Below are 12,929 nucleotides of genomic sequence, written 5' to 3' on the forward strand. Positions count from 1 at the left end.
AGGAGTGGGGGCAGTGCTGTCCCAGCAGCAGGGGAACCCAGCCAGACTCCACCCATGTGCCTTCTTCTCACGGAAGCTCAGCCCGGCGGAAAATAATTATGACATCGGCAACAGAGAACTCCTTGCCATCAAGCTGGCCCTAGAGGAGTGGAGGCATTGGCTGGAGGGAGCAGCTCATCCATTCACCGTACTGACCGACCATAAAAACCTCCAATATCTCCGTGAGGCTAAACGGCTAAATCCCCGCCAAGCACGATGGGCATTATTCTTTACCAGGTTCAATTTTACCATTACTTATCGCCCTGGTCCCCGAAACGTCAAGGCAGACGCCTTGTCTCGTATTCACAGTCATGTGGAAGGCCCAGAAGAACCGGAAAGTATCATTCCAACTAAGATGATCGTCAGTCCCATTGAATGGAATTCCCCTTCAGTGGCCTCCAACACGGCTCCCAACAATCCGCCGGGCTGTCCTCCAGGATGCCAGTACATACCACGGACACTACACTCCCCACTGATTCACTCTGCTCACTCCTCCCAAGGCACTGGCCATCCAGGGGCCAACAACACCTTCTCGCTGCTACGAGGTCGCTTCTGGTGGTCCAATATGGCAAGGGATGAGAGAAGGTTCATGCAAGGATGTCCAGACTGTGCCATGTCCAAGAGCCCGCGCCATTTACCATCTGGCAAACTCCTTCCTCTACCGGTGCCAAATCGCCCCTGGTCACACCTTGGCGTAGAATTTGTCACTGACCTGCCCCCCTCTGAAGGTAACACATGCATCCTAGTTATAGTTGACCGTCTCTCAGAGGTCTCCCCACTGCACTGGAAACAGCTGAGCTCCTCTTCAATCAGGTTTTCCGCTATTATGGAATTCCCGAAGACATCGTCTCCGACAGGGGGCCTCAGTTTATCTCCAACGTATGGAATGCCTTCTTCAGACTCCTAGGTGTGACCATAAGCCTCTCGTCCGGATCCCACCCACAATCAAATGGTCAAACGGAGAGGAATATTCAGGAGGTGGGACGATTCCTGCGAACCTTCTGCCATGGCCACCAGGATTCCTGGAACCAGTTCCTGGGCTGGGCTGAGTACGCCCAGAATTCCCTGCGACAGCTTTCTACTGGTCTCAATCCCTTCCAGTGCGTGCTCGGGTTCCAGCCTCCACTGTTCCCCTGGTCCGGGGAGCCTTCTGATTTTCCGGCGGTGGACTACTGGTTCCGGGAAAGCGAGAGGGTCTGGGACGCTGCTCACCACCATCTCCAACGGGCAGTGCGCAGGCAGAAGACAACCGCGGACCTTCGAAGAGCTGAAACACCTACCTATCAACCAGGACAGAAGGTATGGCTGTCGACTCGGGACATCAGACTGCGCCTGCCCTGTAAAAAGCTCAGTCCCAGATTTGTTGGCCCTTTCACCATCCTGGAACAGGTCAACCCGGTCACCTACAAACTCCAACTCCCCTCACAGTACAGAATTCATCCCACATTCCACGTATCACTGCTGAAACCTCAACATGAACCTGTCTCTCTCCCCACAGAGACTGGCCAGACGGAGGAACCCCCTCTTCCCTTGATCCTGGATGAAGGGTCCGTCTACAAGGTGAAGGATAGTCTGCAGTCCCGGCACCGTGGTGGTCAGCTGGAATACCTTGTGGACTGGGAAGGATATGGACCCGAGGAACGCTCATGGGTACCTAGGACCGATATACTAGACCCCGCCTTAATGTCTGAGTTCCATGCTGCCCATCCTGATCAGCCGGCACCTCGGGGCAGAGGTAGACCACCACGATGTCAGGGTTTTTGGCCCTCAGGAGCGGGCCGTGGAGGGGGGGTACTGTAACAGATCGGCCAGGCTCCACCACCACCCAATCACAACGATCCCTCTCACCTGAGTACTGAGCACCTGTCACTAATCAAGCACCTCATTAACCAGCCTGCATAAAAGCACACACCTCAGACACCCTCACTGTCCGGTCTCGTATACACGTAGAGGACTCAATGACTTTGCTACTACTTCCATTTGAATACCTCCTGTGTTCCTCCTAGTGTCTCCTGTTCCTCCTTGTTCAAGGATCGCTGAGGTGTGTGTTCCTCCTGCCTACATTCCAGCTCCTGTAAAGCCAAAGACTCGGATTCCCCCACTCATCATATCCTTCGAACTATTCATCCACCATAACATCCTCTGGACCCTACCCCACTACTCTCTGTGACCAAATAAACCTGTTTTATATACACTAACCTGTTGTGTCAGACCTCTTCCGTTACAGCAGTGGTGTCCTGGGTGGTTGCCAGGTCATTGATATGCGGTTGCTAGGGTATTCTGAATGTTTAGTGCATCGCTATACAGCTGTAACATGTTTGGCATAGTAAGGTGATGCTAAATGTTTTCTACACTGTGGTAAGCAGTAATCATTACATGAAACCGCTATTTCTACCTGATTTAATGAAATGAGTTTGTTGATATATATTTTATTTAGGTTGATTCGGTGATGTTAAATTATATTTTTTAATAAACTTTTTAAATAAAACCGTTCATATGGATGTGACCATTTTTAGGTTATAATTTTTTTTTTCTGGGTGGTTGCTCATGGCCCAGTTCAAAAGAACCCGCCATCAACGTCTCTATGATATTCTGGCCTTTACAACTTTTTTGGGAATTAATATTTTGCTATTTCATTGTTATGTTTAAGAAATGTGTATATGTGCTGCTAGCTGGTATATGGTTAGGTTTATCAGTGGGTTATGGGGTAGGGGTAGGGTAACACTGTAATTATAGATGTAATTACAGATATTAATCACAGACATCCATGCAGGTGTTTTTTTTAAATATAGACTTACTGTGTACATAGATGTAAAAACATGTATGTACACAGTAAGTACACTGTATCAAATGATTGATTTAAATGTTAGGACATAGTAGTTAAAGACACATAAGTGGGTCCAACACCCCTAATAACGTTGGAGAAGGACAGCCATGAATGACTAACCTGATATCTGATGGAGGGGTTGGTTATCTTTAAACCAGGATAGCTGGGGAGAGGGTGTGCCCTCGACATCACACTCCATCTGCAGCGACTCGCTCACATTTACCGTCTGATTGGTGGGGTTGTTACGGTATCGTGGTGCCTCCAATGCTGGAACGGACACAAGGAGAGAGAGAATAGGTCTTTAGTTTTGGTTAGATCTTCATTGCTAATAATTTGTAGTGCCAGGGACATATAGACACGTTATAAACATACTGGCCATTTTTGACATTGGGCAATAACAGTCCCGCATGATTAAAAGAGATGTATCTGGTTCAAAACGTACAGACAGCCTTATCAGTGGACAATGAAAAGTCAAATATACAAAATCCACATTCAACCTCTGTTCCAAAACCTAATGAAACAATATTTTTTAATACTGGTGGCTGCGGTGACCTCAGAATAAGAGAGAAACAGACTAATATTATCGTAGGTGTCATTCTTCTAACAATGTAGCAAGTACATTGGGTGTTATGGGAAATGTAAATGTACTTGTTTCAATCCTTACTTCTAAGCACCTTAGAAGTTAGCTTTCTATATAAGTTACACTTACATTTCCTATAACACCCAATGTACTTGCTACATTGTTAGAAGAATGGCATCTACGATAATATTAATCTGTTTCTCTCTTATTCTGAGGTCACCGCAGCCACCAGATCCAGTCTGTATCCAGATCAGATGGTCACTGCAGTCACCCGGATCCAGTACGTATCCAGACCAGATGGTGGATCAGGACCTAGAGATGACCTCTACAGCCCTGAATGTCAGCGGAGATCAGGACAACTAGATGAAACGCAGAGACAGATCCCCAGTGAAGACCATGTCTCCTAGACGACCACCGGGAGTCCTCTGCACAATGTGACTTTGCTGCAGCCTAGAATTGAACTGCTGGTTTTGTCTGGTCAGAGGAGAACTGGACCCCCGACTGAGCCTGGTTTCTCCCAAGGTTTTTTCTCCATTCTGTCACCGATTGAGTTTTGGTTCCTTGCCGCTGTCGCCTCTGGCTTGCTTAGTTAGGGACACTTAATTTCCAGCAATATTGTCTACTTGATTGCACAGACACTATTTAAACTGAACTGAGCTGGATGATCACTGAATTCAATGATGTTCTGCCTTTAACTGAAAATTGAGTGTTTACTATAATCATTTTGCATTATTGACACACTATTTTCCTATGTAATACTGTAAAGTTGCTTTGACACAATCTGTATTGTTAAAAGCACTATATAAATAAAGGTGAAAATAAGTATCAAACAGCATGCTGACAGCAAGACCACTCACTAGGTTTTGAAAGTAGGTCCCTTGACTTACAGAACATGCCAGTCTAGAAAATTGATCAATGAATGATCTTCACCTTTGACTGGGATGTACTTGCGGTGGCAATGTTTCTCTCCACTGCGCCGATTCTGCACCTCACACACGTAGTTTCCCTCGTCCTGTAGCTGGATGTTGGTAATGGTGAGCTCCAGCACCCAGTTGTTGCTGGTGGTCTGGAATGATAGCTTCCCCCCCAGAGACTCGGCGTACTGGTGCAGACTCTTGCAGTCCAGCTCTGGAGGAACAGCTTGCGGGTCCAGACGGTACCACCGCAGGTTCTCATAGGTGTAATTATCTGCATTACACATCAACCGTACCAGGTCCTGCTCAAGCGGATCCTCCAAGGGCTCGATCTCTATCCCGAAACCTTCTGGGATAGCTGAATAGAAAATAAACATGAATAATAAGAAAAATAATGGCACACATCTCCTGGATAAACCACACAACTTAAGGTATTCATGTCTCTGTCTGTACACTCTAAAATAATCATTTTTGATTTTAATTTCTAATTTAATTTATGCATTTAGCAGATGCTTTGAAGCGACTTCCAATGCATTCAGGCTATACATATTTTAGCAGGATGTGTGTTCCCTGGGAATCAAACCCACAACCTTTTGCACTGCTAACGCAATGCTCTACCACTGAGCCATTGGAACAGTTGAACGTTTAACAAAAACTTGTTAAATGGATGCGCAGCAGCTTTGGCACTATGCATCTATCTATCGCTACATATTATGATAATTGTTCTTTGGTCTCATTGGTTTGTTAGCATGTGGGTGATTTTAATGCGCAAGAAAACTGCTCGGCCAAGTGTAAAAAAATGCTGCCAGATCTCGATTACGGCATTGTATTTAATATAAAACTAATGTGTAAAAGTGTAAAACTGATGTGTGGTGTGTGTGTGTGTGTGTGTGTGGCAACATCCCTACTTTTGAATCAACACCTGCTATGACGTTTCTTATCATCTCTGATGAATTAGTTTGCATGCCCAGTTAAAGAAGTATGGAAGCCCTGAACCACAATGTGAAAAAAATAAGAAAAATTAAGTTTGGGGGAAAATAATGTCTTTGATTCTTCCTGAGCTTAAGTTGGTTTGCTTTGGTGGTTGCAACAAATTAAATAAATGTGTTTCTCTAATACACGTTGGTCACAAATATTGGTACCCCTAGAAATTATTATGAGTAAAATATATTGAAGTATATACCCATTCAGATTTACAATTTTTAGCATACTTAAGAACATGAAATTGTCCAGCCTTGGCTTCCTGTTTCATCTTATTATAAATATGAGGGAACACAAAGGATACATTCTCTTAATAATACATCAGTAAGTAAAACCAAAGAATATAGTTCTAATGTGCAGCAAAAGATTGTTATGCTTCACAAAAATTCCCATTTCCAACTGGAGAATTGGAGAAAATAGTTGAGTCAACAGATAAAAAAATTTAAACCTGAGAAATCCTAGAAATCCTATAATGGGCCATGGTTGAATCTTCCATTAAGACAATGGTCTAAAACAAACATCAAAATCAACAAAAAATGGGTTCAACAAAAAAAGTTCTGCCATGGCTATTCCAGTCCTCTGACCTGAACCCTATGGAAAATTTAAGAGGAGGGTCTGTATGGAGGAGTGGTCTCTGATCTCCTGTCAGGTGTTCTCCAAACTCATCAGGCATCATAGGAGAAGACTCAGAGTTAAGGTGCCATTAATTGTGGCCAACATGTATTAGAGAAAAACATTTATTTCATAATGAGATTTTCCCCACATTTTCAATTGTTTTACTTCAATGAAAGGTTAGGTTTTTGAGAATGTTTTGAATGTTTTTTAAGGTGGTTGTCAGTATATTATAAGGGTAACCAATTTTAAACAGATTTTAGTCATTTGATATATTTACATTATTTCAGGTCACGAAATATGTTTTTTTTTTTTTTACTGTTGACTGTTATTTTTTAATCTATATAACTTAAAATTTTGCAGTAAAATTCTGGCTACCACAGCTGCTGTTTTTTACTGTAAATAACACTGCATTTTTTATAGTTTATGGTTATGGTCATATGACGCGATTTCAAAATTTTCCTTTCTCTTTGGAGCGTTACAAGCTCTTGGTGCATAAAGAAGATCTGTAAAGTTGCAAAGACTGAAGTCTCAAATCCAAAGAGATATTCTTTACAAAAGTTAAGAGTCAACCACGCCTACCTAAAATGGCTCGTTCTAACACTCCCCCACATGTCTACATCACTATGTGGGAAGATTTGCATAACTCCGCCCAAATGTTCACGCAAAGAAAGAAGGCGTAACTTTTATTCTCGCTGTAGTATTGTTGTTGCCGCCGCCATGTCGTGAAGGCGCTGTGTGACTCGTTGTGAAAGCGAAACTACTTTGTTTGGTCTTCCAAAAGAGGACGATATCCGCTTCATCATGCCTAGAGCTGATCCGTGCTGGTCGCTGAGGAAATACTACAACTTTGCGCTGTGGATCGCCAGATCGGCTTTCACCGTGGACGAAGCAGAGTCCAGCCCGGGGTTGCCGCAAGCCCGCCGGCCACTCCTTCTTCGAATCTGCCAGCCACCGCTCACTCTAGGCCGCCGTGTGTGACGCTGTGTTTCGTTGTGAAAGCGAAACTACTTTGTTTGGTCTTCCAAAAGAGGACACAACTAGAAATTAGTGGTTAAGTTGCATTTACAACACTGTTCCAGAACAGTTCAACCCAAATATTCAGATGTGTGCAGCGCATTTTTATGTTTCCTGGGAGATTAGAGCAACGTGTAAAAAGACAGTATAAATCCTTATAATCCGTAATTATGTCCCCACTGAATGCAACAAATGCCTTGTTTGTAATGGGTTTTAATGTTTTTGTCTCTTCGCTCCGGCCGGGACACGGCATCAACAGTATGGTGAGGGGCGTAACATTTCCGTCACACGCTTGAGGTATTCAGCCAATCACAACGCACTGGATAGCTGACCAATCACAGCACACCTTGCTTTTCAGACCGATGAGCTTTGTAAAAATCGACGCTTTTCAGAAAGGCTGGGCATAGAGGAGAAACAATAATGTACAGTATGTGGACAATAATGTGTTTTTTGAACCTTAAACCGCATAAACACATTTCATTACACCAAATACACAAAATAATGTTATTTTTAGCAACATCATATGACCCCTTTAATACTCTGGTTTAAAGTTTTCATGAAACAGAAGTTGTGATCATCTTTTCTTCCCTATTGTGAAGTATTATCCGAGTGAAACAGCTTCTTAAACAAGAAAAAATGTAGGGCAGGATTTAATTTGGTCCATCAGGAAGCTGTGTGTATTGAAGATCCACATAGCTTTGTTTGGCACAAAAGTGTTGGTGAAACTCACTGGTCACGTAGAAATAGATCAATCGTTCATCTCTTCCCACTTTGTTCTCTGCCGAGCACTTGTACATAGCTGACACATTGGCGCTCTGAATCACCAAACGGCTGACAGTCTGTGGAAACAACAAAAGCAATTTCAAAGACTGACTTGTTTTCATTTGGATCACAGGCAATTCTGTCATTATTTCCTTACATTGTTGTTACAAACCTGTATAGACTGCCTTCTGTGGAACACAAAAGAAGATGTTTTGAAAAATAAGCCAGTGGGGTTCAATCTCCTTTCGTGCTCAACAGAAGAAAGGGGTTTAGAAAGAAATACAGTAAGAGTAAATAAATAATGACAGAATTTTTACTTTTTGGTGAACTATCCCTTTAAGCTTTATACTGTGTTAGTCTCTCTTTCCCCTGCCACTCATATTCCCAGGGTCACACACAGGAAATAACCTCACAGGTGTGACAGAAAACAGGAAGATAGTGCTGTGTTAATGTGTGTTTATTCCCTCTCCATCCAGGAAGCAAGAACTGGAAGATGTGTTTAAATATTTCGAAAGTGGAAATTGTAACGCATTCGCCCCCACCACCTCCCTCACCCTAGATGTCAAGCTTCGGATATCTGGTGGCACATAAAACACTCAGGGTTCAGGTTGCGGGCACATCATTTTGGTTCAGACATTCAAGGGAAACCTTCAGGAAATAAGAATAATTCAAACAGGAAGTGAACCTTTTCTTTCCCATCCACCATCTCAGTCAAAATTTCAATACTCTCGATAGGATTGACAGCGTGTTCAGGATCCAAACCGATCCAGTTTTGACAGATAGGAATCTTGTCTCGTTGACCCCTTCGACCCCTGTGAAAATATAAACACAACTATGAATACCACTGAACATGTTTACAAAATGTCTGTGGACAAAACATCAGTGTCACTGCATTTATAAACTCTAAGAATATTACTCCCTAACGTGTGTGTGGGAATGAGAAAGAGGGAGGGAGAGCGGGAATATCAGATGCAGGATGCGCACATTGACAGTTCCCACACCAGGAAGAGCTTTTAGATGCGTCTGTCTTCCTGTGTGTGATGAGAGCTAAGTAAGGAACGACAAATGAAGGCCACACACAAGCGTTCGCCTTTAAACCATTTCAAAGAATTTACACAATGGGTCTGTTGCAAAACCTAGTTAGCAGTCTACCTAGAACGCATTTTAAGGCATCATACAGCACGTCATGACACAAGGCTTGATTGAAAATAGTATTGAATTAAATCCCATTCCAGGGGGCTCCCAATCTAAAGAGGGCCCTTAGAATCATCCCAACCTTACACACAATATAAGGCAGTGAAATAATCAAATAAACTTCCAAACTGGCAAGAGATGTCATAAATATATTTTTTATAAAGTATAGTACTGTTATAGAAAAAAAATGATAGTTTAATCAAATTAAAAATTATTATTTTTACTCAATTAGCGTGTGCTCCTTTGAAAAGAAGGCAATTCCAGAATGCACTGCTCTGAACAAAAATATGTATCCAAGGTACATATACAGTATTGGAATTTAATAAAATAAATATAGCCTGTTTACAATATTTAAAACATATCTTTTGACTTGTCTTGCCATCTTGGATCATTTTTTTCACTGAGCAGTGCATTCTTGGATTGCCCTTTCTGCCAAGGATACTCGCAGTGCTGTCTTAAGATATCATAAAAAGCAGCATATTTATAATATCTCCTGACCTCTTCGCAATCTTCTATGATTGTATTCACTGAGCTAGTAGCAATGCATTATGGACATACACTGCTAACTATATAAGTGATAAAAGATATCTATATTACTGTTCACACCAACAGATGATAAAGTTCTGTTCATTATAAGTGCGCACTGAGGTGTTGTCTTCTGTTCAATATTTTGATTCTGATTGGCTGTCAATGTTTGAAAATCATTCCAACAATATTCTTCAGTGTCATTAAGGTTATAGTTGTGGTGTGGACTTTGCTATTCTCATAGAATTAGAACGGTTATTTACACATACTGTAAATTTGCGAACCTACCTTTTAACACCAAGCACGATAACTTTCCACTCACGCAAAGTTGGCTTGAGTCATGTAGCACCAAAAAAAAAAAAAAACTGCTTAGGGCATAGATTGCATAGCCAACTGCATAGCCAACTTTTATTAAAATCCCACCATGCCAGCTGTGAATTAGCCATATATTGCTTTAAAGACTGTATAGGTAGGCGGCTCACTTGGTTTTGGAATGGTGCTAATATCTACACCCTCAGAGTGGAACTCACAGCCTGATATCAAGAAATAATAACTGCTGATAAATATATAATGCACTCTGAGTGCTGGTCTGAGTGTGATCAAGGACTCTAGGCCTCAGCTGTGAGATGGGAATTGCGGTTCGCCTCCAGCTCTCTCTGGACCTGTCTGAATGATTCAGCTGCTGCCCGTAGCGCAATCCCTCCGACCCAGACTCTAGAAGCGACTCAAACCACAGAGAAGATCCAAGGCGTCCTCTTTCAGGGCCAGAGGATGCTTAAATGCCTCTGTCTCTGTGTTTCCTGTTGTTTAGACGACAGGCCTCTGTCCTTCACACTGTGCTCTCACCAAGCTGAACACTATAAATATCCCTAATGCTCTCCTAACCTCCCCACCTTCCCCTGCTGCCTTATCTCTAGTCAACAAGGAAAAAAAGCTGCCACCACGCCGCCCGCTCAGCCTTTACTGCAGCAAAAATAAACAAGGCTTCTGAAAACACGGGAAAGAGCGTCTCCGACCAGTAAGAGACTGTGGGCACATCGCCAAAAGGGACAAAAACTATCCACTCTGAACTCAACGTGAACCGCAAGCGCTGGCGTTCAACATTCGATAGTGATTTCGACAGCTTCGCCAGATCAACTTATACTCCCATTGATCCAGTGTTGACACTGGGAGCGCAATCCCTTCAGAGTGGCAACATCCTGAGACCTGAGATGTTTGGAGCACCTCTTAACCTCTCAACAGTCACTTTGGATGAAAGCACCTGCTAAAAGTATAAATACAAATGTACATTCTCAGCCCTATGACATGAATTCTTGACAGGCAGAGATTTTTAGCATGATTCAGAAAACGTGTCAGATGTGGCGTGTCGATCCAGTGGTTTCTTACAGGGTTCTGCTTGTGCTGTTGAGACCGCAGGGGCTCCACGGCCTCCACTGCCAGGTGATGGTGGCTGGAGGGGTCCCGGTGGCGGTGCAGGTGAGCATCTGTCGACTGCTCCTCTTGTAGGGGTTAGTAGGTGTTGCTGCCTCCTTCTCATGGATCTGAGGAGGAACTAACCATGCAAATCAAGAAATGTAAGACAAATATCACTATAAGACTTTAGAATGAGTTTCCATTTGTCAACATTAGTGAATTAAATTATTTAACATGAACCAGCAATAAAAACTTACTAATTAAGCAGTTATTAATCATAGTTCACATTAATTTCAACATTTACTATATGCTTTTAATTTACTAATACATTATTAAAATCTGTAATTGTTACTATTATGTAATGTACCTGAGCTAACATGAACTACTAACTATCAGAACTAAACAGTTCTTTTAAATTGCTATATTAATTTGCATTATCACCATTTTTACTGTATTTTGTATCAACGAGACTTTCTTTCTAAAACCTGTGGAATCATGTTAATGATTCCAAACCTTTGACCGGTAGTGTATCTATAAAGCGACCACAGCCATGATGTCTTAAAATTTTAGTCCATGCTTTTTAGCTTTCACCTACCATCCTTATGCTAGTGCAGGAAAAGAAAAATGCATATCCAAGAAGGTTTTTCATGCGTTATTTTTCATCTTCATTCACTTGATGAATCATCATTATACTACACCTATAATCTTTCAGTTTGCAGCTTAGATTTTTAACCACCAAGGTACAGCAACCCTGATTTCTATTTGATAATGGATCAACCTAATACAAAACTGCAGATATTTCATATAAGCATCATTGAAAGAGTTACCATTGACTATGAGAGCAAAGTTTAGTCTTTTCTCCAGAGCTGCACGTGTGTTTTTCAGGACCAGAGTGTATTCTCCAGCATCCTGCTTACACACCTCCCTGATCTCCAAAGCATGCTGCTGGACCCTAAACCGGCTGAACTCTGGCCGTCTGGTGACCAGTTTGCCATTCTTATACCTGCACACATATAGATGATTTACAACATTATAGTGTTTGGATAAGTATATGCACATTCATGACTATTTTTAAAGATGAAACGTGTCCATGACATTTTGTTTCCATAATGTGACGTTCATCAATAAGAAAAATATAGGATGGCACTTGATTTTATCCTTTAAGGATTTATTGGATGGTAAAACGTCTTTATTTGAGGGCCTGGTGGTCAGCCAAAGCTGTTTCAGAAGTGGAGCAAGGTGATGTAATTTGATGACCGATTACATGATATAAAAAATACATTCAGATTATATGGCAAACACAGGGTTCACAAGTTGCTCATGTATGTTGGACATGTAGCTTGACTTTTTTACCATTGTGTTTCTGGTAAGGGGTACGCTGACACTTTCACAGGCAGCCAGACAGATTTTTGTCCTTCTTTTGCCTCTATAACTGATCCATTCCTGAAGTCCAATCTGATGAAAGGTTTCTCTGTGGAATTATGGAAGAAGAGCTGTTCCATTAGCAGTAATTTACGGTTTGTGTTTAAATTTATAATTCAGTCATGAAACTCTAGATGGTGCATTCTGACGGGGTGTTAACATAACTGATGATATTCAGAGTTAAACGACTTGGCACAAGCTGATTGGTTCATGCTGCATATGCAGCCAATGAGCTTACTGCCTTGCATTTATATGGCTGGCTAGCATTCACTTGAGATTCCTGCAGCGTGCTTTCAGAGTTCTCTGAAACCCTCCACCTTCCCCAGCTCCACCTGTATAGATCTGCTACGGGGTTATTTTATATGCTATTTGTGCAGCAGCAGTATGTCTTAAATACTCATGCCACCGTATCACCGTATGCATTGGCAGTAGCAAGTTCCCGTACTTGCTTGCAGCAGCAGCAATAATCTACAACTACAGCAATAACCAACAGCAGCAACAATTCAGCAGCAGCAGCAGCGTAGTAGATCTATTTCGCCAAGACCAAATACATTAACATTGTCATATCCATCACCATGCTAATCCCTCGAGAGTTGTCATGACAGAAATATATTTCAATCATGACAACTCTCTGAAGATTTTA

The 12,929-nt window shown here is 42.2% G+C and overlaps 1 protein-coding gene across 1 annotated transcript in view; it reads right to left on the minus strand.

Annotated features, from left to right (window-relative positions):
* Positions 1 to 12,929, minus strand: part of flt4 (fms related receptor tyrosine kinase 4) — a gene marked incomplete at its 5' end in the record, with an annotated part of 50,226 nt that overhangs the window by 13,457 nt on the left and 23,840 nt on the right. Inside the window, 3 exons of the mRNA XM_016241644.1 lie at positions 2,987 to 3,133; positions 4,377 to 4,718; positions 7,701 to 7,809. Of these exons, the coding sequence (XP_016097130.1) occupies positions 2,987 to 3,133; positions 4,377 to 4,718; positions 7,701 to 7,809 (598 nt within the window). The remainder of the gene's footprint in view (positions 1 to 2,986; positions 3,134 to 4,376; positions 4,719 to 7,700; positions 7,810 to 12,929) is intronic.

The sequence above is a fragment of the Sinocyclocheilus grahami genome, unplaced genomic scaffold, assembly GCF_001515645.1.
Source record: "Sinocyclocheilus grahami isolate Dianchi unplaced genomic scaffold, SAMN03320097.WGS_v1.1 scaffold630.1, whole genome shotgun sequence".
Lineage (NCBI taxonomy): Eukaryota > Metazoa > Chordata > Actinopteri > Cypriniformes > Cyprinidae > Sinocyclocheilus > Sinocyclocheilus grahami.